The 17,386-nt window shown below is 37.2% G+C and overlaps 1 protein-coding gene across 4 annotated transcripts in view; it reads left to right on the top strand.

The window, feature by feature from the left end:
- Window positions 1-17,386, top strand: part of LOC131692883 (kinase D-interacting substrate of 220 kDa) — a 139,617-nt gene that overhangs the window by 46,099 nt on the left and 76,132 nt on the right. Inside the window, exon 1 of one of the 4 annotated variants that reach the window (XM_058980237.1) lies at window positions 455-821. The exons of the other annotated variants lie outside the window; for them this stretch is intronic. Coding sequence (XP_058836220.1) covers window positions 777-821 — 45 coding nt within the window. The 5' untranslated portion in view covers window positions 455-776. Of the gene's footprint in view, window positions 1-454; window positions 822-17,386 lie in introns of those variants that run through there. 4 annotated transcript variants of the gene reach the window in all.

Genomic DNA, 17,386 nt, shown 5'->3' with positions numbered 1-17,386 from the left:
TCTACACTTCAGGTTGCTCGCTTGGGAAGCCATTTAGGCGACTTCTGGAGGGTTTAGTACAGTATTTGCATATGCATGTATGGAATAATTTCAATACATACAGATTAATTTTAGCCAACAGAGAAAATTAATGTTCAACAATATCAGTAAGTCAACAAAATTGGTGAAATATACTGTGCTAAAATAACTGGTAGCTATCTGAGAGTAAATATTAACACAATATGGTAGCGGCCACCCGCATAACAGTTCGATTTTCTTCGTATGTACTTATAGTACAAACGAAATGATAGGTAGGTATTGATGAGACGAGTAAAAACAGAATGCACTCTGACTTAGTGGTACGATGTTTGTCTAGCTCCATATTATCTTCTATGACGTGCCATTGAATATCAATGTTTGTCGACAACTATGTGCAGCTAGGCTAGTTGCTTGTTATGAAAATATCACTCGTTTACTGAAAGCCAGTTCCAAAGCTTAAATTTCTTCACGGGCGGCCCTCTCTACACTGTTCTACGGAACAGCGCGTGACAACAAACGATGACGTGCCGGTACTGGATAGCATCAACCAGTAGTCATTGAAATGAAATTGATGAACAGTGGGAATGGTGTAATTGATCGATGCAGTTTTCAATGTCATAAGTAGTTTGAACAGTCACACTAATTGCTGCAAGTTGCAGTTTTTATTGCGCTATATGAAAAACGCTTCTGAACACAGTATGGCTACTTAATAAGAGAATATTGGAACACCTTTTGTTGCAGTTGTTTAACAAGTGAATATGTTTCGAACAAAGTTGCGAACGTCGACTTACGAACACCAGCAGGTAAACAATTCTTTTGGTGATAACAATTCGTTGAAGTTTAATAACTTGTATATTTTATTTTATTGTGCTATGAAGATTATGTTGTCTAGAAACTAGTTTACTTCTATATATGTATAAAGAAAATAAAAAGGTGAAAGGAAGTGTAAGTTAGTTTATGCCAACAGAAAATAGGAAGTTCAAAATTCAAACGTATTCTGGCCATCACAGTATTCAGAGATATGATAGTGTTGTATGTTACCCCACACTGGCAATTAACCTTAGTGTTGATACTGTGAATCAATTGTCGATGTAAAAACGGTTATATTTAGGAGAACAATTTCACTATCAAATTAATATGGAAAAATAGGGGTACAAGTGGCCAATTCGGAGAGATTTCCGGAAATGTACTGTAGAGTGCATACCTCGTATTTTTTATGGAAACCCAATTCTGATTTTGATGTTTAGCAATGAAACGGATGAAAAGAAATTTGAATGATATGCTCTTACCATTGAAGTGGAACAAAGTGCGACATGCCAGCTTCCTTTCTATTGAAAAAACTCGTAATACAAATGATTACGTGCTAACGAAACAGAAATTAATGACTGGCAGTACATGATTATTCTGAAATATTGTCGAGTTGAAATGTTCAGATGAATTTTTTAAAACATTTGCACAATGTCCTATGCATATTAGTAACGATGAAACGAATCATACTATATTCCTCTGCATTGACTTATATCAATGGAAGTTACAGACTGAATCAACTGATGTCGAGTTGATATGTCAGAAGATTGCATTGATTATATTTTAGGATCATTTCGCCGAAAGTCATTTCGCCGAATGGGCTGTTTCGCCGATTGGGCTATTTCGCCAAATGGGCTATTTCGCCGAATAGGTGTTAATATTTAATGCTATATTGGTGATAAATGTATGTCAATATGATGTAAAGGTTTAATGCCTACTGCGACTGTGTATACGGCGACAGTAAGAGTGTGATGCGGGGAGCTGGGTCATGAAGCCGAAAGCCGATAGGCCGAATGTCGTTCGGCCGAATGCCGACTGTCATTAGACCGAATGGGCCATTAGGCCGAATGGACCAATGAGAATGATAAATAGAGCGTTTGGAACTGTAAACTTTCAATGAGGAGGTTATTTTTTACGATTTTGTGTAAACTTAAAATAATAATTTTTGGAATGTTTACGTCAGCTTTCTCGTTGCATATTTGCCGATGTAATGGAATAAATAAATAACAGCGACGCCTAATGTGGCTACGGCACATCGCTTCAAGTCAAGTGCTGTCCGACATCGCTCCGCTCCGTCGGACTTAAACCAATTTAAGCCCCTATGTTTGAGTAATCCGGGCAAACGAGTGGATCACAGGTTTGCTTGCGAGAGGCCGCTTCCAGACATTGATATTATAAGTAGTATTGTTTTGTGTGGTAATTGTGTTTTCTAGGGAATGTTTTAGCTAAAAGTTATACAACCACGTTGGACTCTATCTGAATGTAGAACTAAAATAGAACTAGTGAGTATTTATATTTTATTTCAAGAATGATTAACCAGCTAAATAAATTTGCTGTAATAGCAGTAATGTAATTCTTAATTGGATAGGTATTAACGACTTTGCGGAGTCGTTCATTCTTCTGGACATATTCATTCTTCTGTGCGCCTGTTTCTCCGACAAGGAACACTTTTTTTTATTTAGCAGTTACACTAATACTTTAAAAAATACTGAATTAACTGATTTGAAAAAAATAAAATAAAATGCAAACCTGTAGTATTGATACAGTAAATTTCAGTTTTCTTACCTGTAGTCAAATCATTGACATGGCTTGAACATTGATTCTATATTTTATCGTTATATATTCATGAACGACACTAAATTTAGATTCTGACTCTCCCTTAATATTGATTAACCATAGAAATTGCTTTTGCTACGAAATGGCTCATTCGACGAAATGACCCATTCGGCGAAATAGCCCATTCGGCGAAACGACTTTCGGCGAAATGACCTTCGGCAAAATGACCCACCCCCTTTCAGTTAAATACGCACTATGATTTGATAGGATGCTCTTTTCGATGCTGTTCGATTACCTGAAGTGAAAATTATTGTTGAACTGGGGCTCGGGTGGATTGTGTAAATGTTTTAAAATAATTCATATGAACATTCCAACTCGACAAAATTTCAATTATTTTAGTTCAACTTTCCATATATAAAAGCCCCCCCCCCCCCCCCCCCATCTCCCCTCACTATGCCCTATTGTTAAACTACCTACGCCCATGAAATTGAGCTAAGGCTTTTGAAAAATTCATCCAAACATACCACTTTGGTAAATCTGAAATATATGATGTTATTTTGGTATGCTATATGAAATATCATTGGTACATCCGCAGTGTTCGCAAAAAAATCATTTTTGGCATTTAATTCGATCTATCGAACTTTGAACAGCCATAACTTGTTTTAGAGACATTCTAACACCATGCATCTTTCGGCAAAGTTGTTCAGCATATTCTGGACTACACTTTTATCTAATTGTTGGCATACTGTTGGAAGAATTGTAGTCTGTAAAATGGGAAATGCAAAAAAGTAGCTTTTCCCATACTAATTTCCATACAAATTTCAAACGCAATACGCCGGGTCAAAACCAATCGACTCAAAATTTTGCACAGTTTGGACACCAAATGGAACCAAAAAAGTGCTGTATTGAAAAAACGATTATTTTGCTCCACCCTAATGATTATCTGTCACCATATGCTAACATTTGACAACCATGATGCTAAATTGGAATCATTATTATTAGAGTGAATTTGACTCATGTAAACAGAAATATGTCGAAGTGTTGCAAGTTGCCCCCTTGCAAGTTTCCCCGTTCGACAGTAAAAAAAATTCGACTAATCTGGCTGGGCCACTTTTATTAATTTGGAAAAATTGAGAACAATATATAGTATGTTGGTAGAAGTATGAACTTCGTATATTATATTGATATTCTACAACCTTAAAACATTCACCAAAAGTCAATATGTGATAGATGTAATATCGCTGGGGAGCGCCATTAAAAAAACAAAATAAATTTTTAACAATAGCGTAGATTACAAATATCAATTATTTAAAAAAAAAATGATATGAAAAACCCCTAAGAGGACCAGTCCATGGATTCAATTTTTCAATTTGCATCAACCGTTGCACGGCTTTTTTAGAGGTCTAGCCCAATGAAAACCCCACCATATCCTAGTAAGACTCCCCAACTCGCAGTTGGACGAGGGGAGGGGGGTTACACTAAGCCCCTACACTCCTGTCCTCCCTGAACCTGCTGCCCCCAGCGCGTGTGTGTCTTTGTCTAGGGGTTGTGATTTTTTAAAATGTTTATATATCAAAGCAAATAAAAACAAGCTGTATTAAAAAAATATTGAATATTGTTGGAACTATGTTTTTTCACATTTTAACGACATTCAATTAGCTAGAGATTACTGGGTAGGGAAAGTTATGAAAATTAGAGCCATAGTACTCAAGTGAGAGCAAGGATGTGAAGTAAACAGATCGGAAAACTAGAAGTGGCAGGGTCATCAGAACAGGCTTAATATCGTACGGGCTTAACTTTTGTCTTCAGCTGATGAGGATCGAACTTAGCATAACTACGAATCACTCAAGTTTCCGTTCCATGGCGACATGACCTGAAACGCTAGTGATATGGGCAAACTGATTCTCTTCTACCATCTGTACCATACACTAAAAATACACGCAACATGATTATAAAATCGAAATTATACACGCAAAGTCACATACACGTGACAAACACTTGCTTGAGCCCTTCGCGACCATCCCCGGCACCTACACCCGCGATCTCGTAAACATGATAACATCCCGGTGATAAAGTGAATGTCTCAGCACCTATAAATTTTCAAACGCGGTCTCAAACGTAAACCTAAAAACTCCCGCACTAGCACGATCATGAATCGGATGTTTCTATCTCATCACTTCCGGATGTTTCTATCCTTGATATCAGCAGACTAGCCTTCAATTAGTTCAATTAAAAAAGAGGTCCGCGTGACCATCCAAGAACGCACGCGTATATAGGAAATGCCACATGGTTACAAAATCCAGTCTTGTACACGCGAATTCACGTGAACGCGAGCACACGTGACAAACGCGTTAGCATACGAACGCTTATACCCTTCGCGATGAACAACGCACAAACTTAACCCTCTAGTGCCCAAATATTTTTTTGGCTTGAAAAAACTTTTGGAGGTGGGCTTCGTGATGAGAAAAACGAAAATAATGTTGAAAATTCTTGAAAGTAATGGGTTTTTCATTAAAGCCTTAAAATAGGTAGGCCGCCTAGAGGCGGTGTTGGGCACCTGGGAGAATAAAAACAAAAACTTTTTTTTCTTCTAGTTACTTCCACATAAGCGAATACAGACGGTTGCTTATATTTTGGACTCCATCAGAACGCAAAATACCTAAAGTGTAAGGAGTATTTCACTAGTGCTTTGGTTGTTTAATTATTGACTTCTAATTTATAGTAGGGGAGTCCAGGGTCTGCTGGCGATGGTTTCACTTATCATGTTTTATATTTTTAATTTAAGAAGATCGTGTAAAAGTGAATGCGTTGCATAAAAGAGCGGACTGTTACCTGCATTACAGAATTTTAAATATGTGACGCGGAAATCTCGCCAATTTACGACTATACGCACTATGATGCCACCTGGCCTTTTTTGATGATAAAGTATTTATCGCGTGAGATGTTTTTTGAATAAAACTGCCAATCAATCGATACTTGTTATTTTTCAGCCTCAATGCTCCTGCATTTTAATTTCGGCGCACACTTTGTATTCAAAAGCTAAAATTTCGAAATTCTTCAGGTGAAATTCCGAAGTAAATAAACAAAAAAAAAACAAACAAAAAAACAAATTTTGCTTGTGGTTACATATACGGCCAGGGAAAGTTGTTTTCGAGCGCTATCGAAAAATCTAGTCATTCGTGGAATAGCTTTGAACTCGCCCTAAATAACAAAAATGTTGAAATTTAAACACTTTACCTAGGGTAATGAGCCTATTTTCGCCCTAACCATATAAAACCGTTGGTTAGAGCGGCGTTAGCCATCTTTGTTCAACGTATTGGTTCAAATGGCGATTTTTGATATCATAATGGTTCATAAGAAGAAAGCAAATATATTGGTGCCAAATCATACGCATTGCATCAATTGTATTCCGAGTAATTCATGAAATGGTGAGGCACCCTCCCTGATACGACTAAAGTAGGCTCTTCACTCTAATACGCTCGAAAATTCAATATCACTTACAAAGTGTACGAAACAGAATTTAATGCAACATAACCACATTGGAGAATCGATTAAACAGTACTTGCAGTGCAGAACTAGAGACAGCGCCATATGTCTAATACAAAAGGAGAAAAAAGGATTCCGCCAACTATCCCCAGACTCCCCTAAATATTATTAAATGATAAGAATATCCATATTCTACCAGCAACATTCACCCAAAGTTTTTAAAACATACTTATTTTCAGCTAAATTGCACATAATGCTAGTTTCGGTATGATAAGTAATCACTAATGACTGAAAAAAAAATTTCGTTCAGGTGCCCAACACCGCCTCTAGGCGGGCGAAGTATTTTACCAAAAAATCTAAACTTCCGAATTATTCCACTAAACCAATTCACATCTACAGTGAAATGCTACTAACAGGCTACTCAAATATATTTTTTTAGTTTTTGAAATTTCCAAAAATAGTTAAAATTTGTTTAATGAAGATTACCACTAAACACAAAATAGTTTTTTTCCACGTTTTCCTCGAATTCCACGTTTTCCTCGAATTCAACTTTGAGCTTCAATTGCCTTTGATAGAATGCTTCGAATATTCAAATAATGTGTGTGTATGAAATGTGTGAGCGTTGGGAAGAAATGCTAGTGCGGATACATACAATCATACAATCATATTTTACTAGTTTTATTTAGATTTTTATAGAGACCGCCTAGAGACGGTGTTGGGAACTTGAGGGTTAATAACACCCCGGTAATAAGGAGAACGTTTTAGCACTTATGAAGTTTCTAACGTTGTCTTAAACGCGAACCAAAAAACGTCCGTTTTCGTGCGCTCATGATTCGGCTACGTCCGGAAACCATTACTCTTGGTCCTAATAACTTAGGTCCATACATTCAGTAGGACCAATTAAAAAAATAAAGCTCTCTCTTTTTTAGCTTCTTAGCCGTACACCAAAAATAAAGTATTAGATTCACGGTCCGCGCGCGATTATCCAAGAACACATGCGAATATGCGAAAGGCACACGGTTATAAAATAGAATTTATATACGCAAAGTTACATACATGTTAGCACACGCAAATTGTAGTATGTGATTCTGACGGGGAGCCCTTCTGAGAACCTAGCTCTACAGCTCCAGTAGGACAACTCTCGAAAAATATAATAATATAAAAATATATAAGGATATAACGAAAAACGCTGATTTCGACTAGCATATTATGCTAAGAGTTAATGAACAAACGTATAAACAGACGAGTTATTAGCGAAAGAGAACGTAAACAAAGAGAAACTGTCATTTTTACTTAGGACGATTTGACATGTTTGGCTTGAAATATTTGTCATGCTCCTCTTGCACATACTTCATTATTTTCAATCCTCTGTTAGGCTTTTTTCTGGATAAATAAGGCTCTTTGCCGCAATAAAGATGGCAATAAATAAATTTTAACACGTAGGAAAGACTAGCAAAGTCGAACTATATTTACCCGTATTTTTTGTTTTATCTGTTCTTTCCTTCTCTCTACACGCTTGATTCCACTTGCTCATCGAAGAGTTACAGGACAGCACATTTGGATAAATTGAATCGATTATCGCATATTCAGATCAAAGTTGTTTTTGTGAATTAGAATCAAAACTGCAATAAGAATTGTTTTGATTCTTTTCATTTTGCACATCGCTATGAAAAGAAGTGGGACCATTTAATTCGTTAATATAAATCAATAACATATTATCACGAATTATATATATATATATATATATATATATATATATATATATATATATATATATATATATATATATATATATATATATATATATATATATATATATATATATATATATATATATATATATATATATATATATATATATATATATATATATATATATATATATATATATATATATATATATATATATATATATACATGTTTTTTTCGCTCTCGAACTGTGAGCGAAAAGCTCCCAAACGATGCGTTAGCGTTCAACCAACCTCATACTTGTGCAATACAATATCGTACTCCTTAGCTAGACGCTGTTGGCTCATGCAGTGCAGAGATAACGTGAATAACACATACCATCGTCTCCATGCTGTCCCATTTGTGATCGCTGCTGCAATGATGAGAAGTTTATATAGCTCATTTGAATGACTACTCACTATGTATCGTTATGGCCTAAGGTGTAAAGTAGGCGTTTTAGCGAGTAGATGTTTATCGGTTACAGTCCTGATGCTACCCGTTAATCTTTTTAGCATTGAAAATGCATTACTCTACTATATGAGGCTGGAGCTAGGTGTAAAACTAAAATCTGATTTCGAACTGCGTCACGAAAATGTGGCATAATTTTAAACGACTGTAGCGCTGTTAATTGTTGATGGATTTGCGTCATTTAAATACTAATCGATTCAGAGAAGCCCAACTTAAAAATTGATTGCACTCATAAATTGGTATTTCAACTGTACACTATTGAAAAATCCGTATTATTGTTAATCCATTGGGAAAATGTAAGAAAACAATCCATTGGGAAAATGTAAGAAAACAACCGTTTTCACTTTCGTTTTGTTAATTGTTGATTGATTTTCATGATTCGAACACCAATCTATTCTTAAAATTGCCAGTAAAAAATTGTTATCAAATTTATCTGTGTATTTTATTAGCACACTATTGAAAAATCCGTAAATATGCAATAAATAGGGAAATCAAATACAGTTTTCACAAATTTCCCTAAAGCGGACCTCATCTCGACATTCATAAGCGTCCTACATATTTCATCGCTTGATATAAAAGGAATGTTTTTGACCGAATTGCTTCAGTGCCATGCCTACTCTACCGGCAGAACCAGTTAGATTATTGCTATTGTTGCTTGTAGGATAGCTATTGGATTTTTCATTTGACCACGAGCTACAAAATCCTTCCAGCGCACGCTTATCTGTGTGCGCTGGAAGGATTTTGTTCGCAGCTTCAAACGACGATGACGGAACAGAAGCGGCATGGCGAATTGCTGGTTTATGCCGTGCGTATTAGCCGTGCAGGCAAGGCTCAAATCGTTCCATAGGATTCTCGTCCTGTATCCCAACACAGTCATTAGCAAACCGTCTTTATTTTTTTTTTATTTTTTTTTTTCGAGAGTTGTCCTACTGGAGCTGTAGAGCTAGGTTCTCGGAAGGGCTCCCCGTCAGAATCACATACTACAATTTGCAGACGAGACAGGCAATGTCGCCCAATAAAACACTGCATTAGGCCAATTGTAGCGGGCCGTGATTCTGAATGTGATATTCATTGTACGGTTCAGGTATGTGCGGGCGTAGGGACTCGCGATCGCGTGTATCATCGCGAAGGGCTCAAACATTTGTACGTTAACGTGCTCGATCGCGTGTGCGTTTGTATGTCGCGTGAGCGTTTGTATGTCGCGTGCGCGTTTGTATGTCGCGTGTGCTAACGTGTATGAACTTCGCGTGTATACATTCTATTTCATAACCGTGTGCCTTTCGCATATTCGCGTGTGTTCTAGAATGATCGCGCGCGGATAGTGAATCTGATACTTAATTTTTGATTTTTGGTGTACGGTTCAGATTCCAAAAGAAAGTGGGTTCTTACATATCATTAGAATTCCCATTCATGTCGCCGTAGAACGCGTGATCTAGTGGATATGAGCTTTATTTTTTTTATTGGTCCAACTGAATGTATGAACCTAAATTGCTAGAATGAATGCTAAAGATTTCCGGACGTGACCGATTCATGATCGCACGCGTTTGCGGGTTCGCGTTTGAGACCGCGTTTGTAACGTCGTAAGTACTAAAACGTTCACACAATTGCCGGAGTGTTATCAAGTTTACGCGATCTCGGGCATAGGTGTGCGTAGATGATCGCGAAGGGCTTAAGCGTTTGTATGTTGACGTGTTTGTCGCGTGTGCTCGCGCGTATGTGACTTCGCGTGTATAAATTCGATTTTGAAACCCTGCGGCCATTCATATATTCGCGGACCGTCATTCTGATCTTTAGCTTTCGGTGTACGGATCACATTCTGACAGGGAGAGAGTTACCCCATATCACTAGAGTTTCCGGTCATGTCGCCATGGAACGTTTTGTCTAGTGGATATGGGAGTTATTTTTCAATTTTATTATTTTTTTATTAATCAACAAGGACCTAGATTGTTGGTACCGAGGATAGAGACTTCCGGACGATCCCGATTCATGATGGCACGAGCGCGGGAGTTTGTAGGTTGACGCTTGAGATCGTGTTGCTAAGTTTATGAGTGCTGAGATTTTCACCTTATCACCGGGGTGTAATCACGTTTGCGAGTTCGTGGGCGTAGGTTGCTTGGAAAATCGCGAGGGGCTCTAACGTTTGTGCGCTGACGTGATTTTGTAACGTGTGTTCTTGAATGGTCGCGCGAACCGTGAGTCTGATATTAAATTATCGGTGCGCGGTTAGAATTCTAGCAGAGAGTGGGATCGTTTATATCGATAGGGTTCCCGGTCATGTCGCCATGAGACGTGTTGTCTAATAGATATGAGCGTATTTTCTTAATTGGTCCAGCTGAAGGCATGGACCTAGGCTTCTAGGATCAAGGATAGACTTCCGGACGTGATCGATACGTAACCGCGCGCGGGGGCTTTTTTATAGGTTCATGCTTGAGACCGCGTTTGAGAATGTGTGTGTTAAGACGTTCACTATCACCATCTTTGCTGACCCAGCGGAAGGCGGGTGTAGAATGGCAGTATAGGACCCGAAAAGAAGAAATAAAGGGCAATGTATGAGAGACGTAATAGATTAGATAGGTACAAGATACAGCTGAATTTATGATCATCACATGAAAGACATATTTTAGTACTGAGAATTGGGCCCTAAACCCACATTGTATATTATTTGACCATGGCAGTGGATAATAAAGGTCGCCAAGTTAAGTACTAAAATTGATCACAATGTAGCTTAACGCAAAAGAAAATAATCGTATCCCAAGTTTATGTGATATAATCACTGTAATACTGCTTTGGTGGAAAAGCCCCCGGACCACATCAAGGTACAGTATCATGCCGAGGGATTAGCAAACCGTCTTTATTAGGGCAAATATATAATGGAAAAAGAATTCAATTAGAAAATTTCTTTTATTAACTTGTATTAAGTTTGTGCTTGTTAATTCTGTACCTTTACCAGTGAATCATAATATATGCAAATATTCTTCAAAATAATAATCCGACCCGACAGTTTTTTTCAAGCCTTGAAGGAAATCAGTAAATGTGGCAACCCTGCAACACAGCGAAAGTCACACCAAAAGAATGATGCAAATATTTTTATATGTCGCACAAAAGGATGGTCTTCCATCTGCACCAAAAAGTTGATAAAAGAGATCGCTCATTTGACGTGAGCTGCGAAAGAGGAATGTTCGTCTGTGTGTATGCAGCAGAACCGAATAGCCGGCAAGGTTCGAATGGTTTCAAAGGTTACTCGTCCCGTATCCCAAAACATAGTTATTAGTAAACCGTTCTTATTAGGCCGGATATATAATGGAAAAAATCGATCTGCGCCTTCAAGTGTTAATAATACTGCATTTTCAATGTAACTGCGGTCGTGTGTTGTACACAACCCTTTACTTTTTTTTCTAGTAAGGCTTAGTTCCCAACACATACATATAAACGAAATATTAATAACAGCGGGGAAATGGTACAAAACAAAATGCGTCAATGGCGATGCTGAAATACCGACGCGGCGGCGGGGAGGCAAACGATATTATCTCGCTTATCATTAGTGTGAAGTTTATATATGTCATTTTACTACTTCACAAGTGTGTCATTATGTTGCGGGTAGTAAAGAGGTGTTTTTACCGAATCGAAGTTTGTCAGTTCTAATCTAGAATCTGACATCGGAATTTTTTTACTACAAGTTTCAGGTCACGAGCTATTTATATGCAGCAGCAATGCTGTTGAGATTGCTTGTGGTGGTTGTGTGGGGGGTATGCAAGATGTAGAAGAAAGATACGAAACCAAATACTAACAAAGTTTCCTTGTGTGTGAGTGTACCTTATCGTTTTTTTTCGTGAGTGTTGCGCTCATCTCGAATTGTGCGCGAACAGCTCAGTGTTCAAAAAAGATTGCTTTTAGGAATTAGATTGTGAGCCTAAAAACAGAAAATCTTATCTTATCTTATTAACGATGAGACACACTCACACACAAGGAAACTTTGTTAGTATTTGGTTTAGTATCTTTCTTCTACACCTTACATTCCCCCCAACCAACCACCACAAGCGGAACCGACAGCATGAAGTCACAAGTTACTTTACGCTTGTCCGGACATGCCGTAGACTCAGGTGATTCGCATGTCTAATGCCAAAAGATCTTGACTCCTGCAGTAGCAGACAAAGTGTTAAGTCGGCAGTAAACTCTAAGCTTGCACATATGACTCTTCCACGCTTTTCTAAACTTTCTCCCTTCAACTCCTTGCTCCCCTTGAGTACTATGGCTCTTAATATTGAAAAATATACTTCACCTTCCAGTCGATTGCTATTTAAATGCCATAACAACAGTTTGACTCAATAGGTCGTTAACAAAAAATGGTTAACAAAAAAATGGCAAAAATAAAAAAAAATTATATGTTTTCCCTATTTTTTACGGATTTACGGATTTTTCAGTAGTGTGCTAATAAAATGCACAGACAAATTTGATAACAATTTTTTACTGGCAATTTTCTGAATCGATTGATGTTCGAATCATGCAAATCCATTAACAATTAACAAAACGTAAGTGAAAACTTTGTGTGTTTTCTTAAATTTGGATTTACAATAATACGGATTTTTCAATAGTGTACAGTTGAAATACCAATTTAAAGTTGCAATCAATTTTTAAGTTGGACTTTTCTGAATCGATTGATATACAAATGACGCAAATCCATCAACAATATCAGCAATTAACAGCGCTACAGTCGTACAGTAAAATTATGCCACATTTTCGATTCGAATTTTAGATTTTAGTTTTACACCTAGCCCCAGCCCCATATTGTGGAGTAAAGCATTTTCAATGCTAAAAAGAAGATAAAAGTATTCAAGTTCAATAACTTAAACCCATGGAAACAAGAAGGGATAAGTGTAGCATGTCAAAAAACAAATTATCCAGCTCTTCCATACGAACAATCTGAATCATTAAAATGATTATGTTAACTATTAAGATTATCGAAAAATGAACGAAAAATCGATTAAAAATTAAATTTTTTCATAAATTACTTCTAAAAGATTACTTAACCTCATTAGCTGAAACATGCGAGGAAATCATTCAAAGGAAATTTCCTCACCTACCCAATGAGACTGAAAGATTTGAAATACAAAATATATTTTTTGAGTTAGAGGTATTTAAAGGCAAACCAGTTAATTACAGAAAAAGTTTAATAATTCTGGAACGATTGAGATTGGATGGTACGTGTAGAACGATTTATTTTGCTCAATTATGATCTTCTATCACCCCCTCCCCTAGGTTGAGGGGTTTGCAAACATCATCAAGCATATTGCATGCATAAGTGCTACAGAACCTCTGACAGACAATTGCTTTAAGATGGTTTTTGCATTACGTCTCGATAGTGACGCATCGAGGAGACCGAGAGGGGTTATGGGTCTTTTTCATGTTTTATGTTTTTTTCACACTCTGCGCCAACCCATACTAACGCTCAACCACTAGCTTGTACGCGCTGACGTGACCGGCTGGCGGGTCGACGTGCATTGACTCTTGCTGTGGGCTGTGTTTGATGGCATTATTCCACAGCTAAATGGCAGTATTGGTGGAGGGGCTCACAGTGGGGGTCATTGTGTGTCCATTTATCGGTCAACTTCGTCATCGTGCACAGGCTGATTAAATTAATTTAATAACTAAATTAGTTTAATAAACACATTAATAGAAATCTATTAGTTGTCGTTTTGTAGTAATTGTAGTTTTTAGTACTAGTGTACAATTGTTATGTGATAGTCGTATGTCTATCTGTGTATGTTTTCGTCTGAATATTTGTGACAGTTGGCTCAGGGAATGGATGCAGAACTGACGTATACGATAGAATAGTGGGTAATCTTTCCGGTATTCAATTTGTGCATTCGATTCTATTCATTCGGGAAGGTTGAATTGGATAAATTAAGGTACAATTAATTTACCGACGTACGTGAATCATCCCGGTCAGCATAGCATAATGAAAGTCTAACAGAATGCAATTGTCGGTAATAGCAAATAAACACCATTTGCACGAGTTAAAGTAGTTTGATTTTATGTTACATGTGTTTTTATATTCAACTTCATTAGTCTGTTCTTTTGTACGTCTATTAGTTTGTTTTTCCATTACTCATGTATACCAAAATAGTATCGGTCAATTTATGCACTTCTCTTTGCATCTTTTTTGCTATGATTCCTTTTATTAGTATACTCTATACTATACTCTATCTATACTCATATAGGAACAACCGTACAAACGCTCGTGTCTTTCGCGACAACACAACACAAACCTGATCACAAACGCGACCATGCAATTGCAATCCTCTACACATACGGTCGCGATTTTGCCAACATTAGAACACCCCGGTAGTTAAGTAAAGTAGACTAATGCCTCCAGTTGAACCAACCAAAAATGACGCTCATGTTCATTAGACAACACGTTCCATGGCGACATGACCTAGAACTCTAGTGATATGGGGAAACTGATTCTCTTCTACCATCTGTACCATACATTAAAAATTAAGCATTACATTAACGCACAGTGGATCCACTCCATACAAAAGCTGGACAAAACCTCAAAAGTAGTTTTAAACGTCTGAAAATATCATCTAAAGGTAATTTTGATGCACTGAACTCGATTTTGATTAAATTAGGATGCTAAAATGGAAATTAGACAGCCTACGGTGGTTCTAAAATTTTTTTTTTTTAAATTTCGCAAAAGTGAATTTTATTAACTTCCCAAAACATATGCTTCGTAAGTGAACAGAAACATTTTGATTTCCTAGGGTAGTCCTTAGTAAGGAGTTAGCTAGGGTGGTTCCAATTTATCTAAATCTGGTGAATAAAAAATGATGTAATTTTATACATTTGTTTGTAGATCCTCAGTCCAATCTGAATATCATCGTAGAAAAATCATCCCTTCAGAGCTCTTTAAGAGATAATCCTCATGTACTAATTTATAAACGTATGCGTTTAGAATAGTTGTAAAAAATAGCATATCTTAAGGTGTTTGATGGAATGCCTTAAATTTTTGTTTTATTGGTTTATTTATTTATAGTTATCGTCAAAGCTATTAAAAGATGACAGGTTTATTTGATTATGATGAAGATCTCAAATCATGCCGTACTATGGCTCTATTCACAGTTGCTCATACGATGCATACTGCAGCTAAGCCTCTCAATACTTTTCCATTGATTTTCAATTCCAATGATGATATGAATATATCTCCTTGTGGGTACTGACTTGGTTTTTCGTACGAAAATATCCTGAGCATACTTTGCACTGTATGTGTATGCTTTGAAATAGAGACGTGAGCGTTTTTGCCTGAAACTTTCGTCAATTTGGAATTGAATTATTAAGGGAGATTATGAATTTGATAGTTGATTGTGATAGATTCAACAGGGAGTTTGCACTTGAAAATAAATGTTGCATTACTGGCCAATAACTAAAAATCGGGTAAAAATTAACACTTCCCACACTCACGTGTTTACCTTTCATCGACCACCAGTAAAGCTAACGACCAATACCTACCAAAGAGATAGGATTCATGGAAAGATATAATAATAGTTGCAGTTAGTTTGCCTCGTTGGCTTCTATATATTTGAAGTTTTCTATACTGCAAATAACTGTCCAAATGTAAAAACACGAGTCATAGTTGCAAGACGGTTAAGGCATACTTATATTTGTATCATGGAAATCGCCCCAAACCCTGAATTTACAAGCAGCGTTCAGAAAAAGAAATCCACCGATGAATAATAATGCAAAATTTCATGAAATCAAGAAATACCATGCGTCTCCATCAAAAAACTAATTTTTTAAATGTCCAAATATCAACCTTCGGCGCAAAACGGCGCAAGATGGTACTATGATTTTTGAAAACTAGATAAAATTCTACGTCAGTTGTACTAGATGAGATCCTTTAACACGCTTTTACCGATAAAGAGATGACACTCTTAATATAAATAAGTCCGCGTTGAACAACATAGTTATATTGATTTTATTGGAAACTTTTTAAATACTCATTATTTCTCAAATCGAAATACACCGTTGAATTCCTGAGATGATTTTCTATTAGAAGTGCCAATATGTGTTAATAAATTATCATTGTAGTACCTATTAAAGCGAGATGAATTAGAATGAACAAAAACTTTTTGTCACTCAAATTCATGCAGATTTTCAAGACCTTGTACGGTTCAAAAAAATGTAGCACTTATAGTTTTCAAAAATTTGGCGAATACAGCTTTAGGTAATGTACATTTAGGAAAAAATATAAAAAGCATGAAAATCGACAATTAATTTTGGAGGTTTTGACCGGCCCGGCCCCACTGTGTAACGGTCCGCGCGCGATCATTAAAAAATACACGCAACATGATTATACACGCAAAGTCACATACACGTGACAAACATGTTAATATACAAATTATTAAGCCCTTCGCGACCATCCACGGAACCTACACCCGGGATCTCGTAAACATGATAACATCCCGGTGATAAAGTGAATGTCTCAGCTCCTATAAATTTTCAAATGCGGTATCAAGCGTGAACCTAAAAACTCCCGCGGTCGCACGATCCTGAATCGGTCACTTCCGGATGTTTCTATCCTTGATATCAGCAGACTAGGTTCATGCCTTCAATTGGATCAATTAAAAAAAAGAAAGCTCTCATATCCACTGGACACCACGTTACATGGCGCCATGACCGACGGCTCTAGTGATATGAGGTAACTTACTCCTTGTCAGAATGTGAATTGTACACCGAAAACTAACTATCAGAATGAAGGTCCGCGTGACCATCCAAGAACGCACGCGTATATAGGAATGTCCACACGGTTACAAAATCCAGTCTTGCACACGCGAAGTCACGTGAACGCGGGCACATGTGACAAACACGTTAACATACGAACGCTTAAGCCGTTCGCGATGAACAACGCGATCGCGCAAACTTAATAACACCCCGGTAATAAGGAGAACGTTTTAGCACTTACGAACTTTCAAACGCTGTCTCAAACGCGAACCTACAGACATCCGTTTTCGTGTGCTCATGGATCGGTCACGTCCGGAAACTATTAGTTTCTGTCCCAATAACTTAGGTCCATACATTCAGTAGGACCAATCAAAAAATAAAGCCC

This window comes from Topomyia yanbarensis, chromosome 3 (genome assembly GCF_030247195.1).
Source record: "Topomyia yanbarensis strain Yona2022 chromosome 3, ASM3024719v1, whole genome shotgun sequence".
Classification (NCBI taxonomy): domain Eukaryota; kingdom Metazoa; phylum Arthropoda; class Insecta; order Diptera; family Culicidae; genus Topomyia; species Topomyia yanbarensis.
This window is presented reverse-complemented; position numbering and strand designations above follow the sequence as displayed.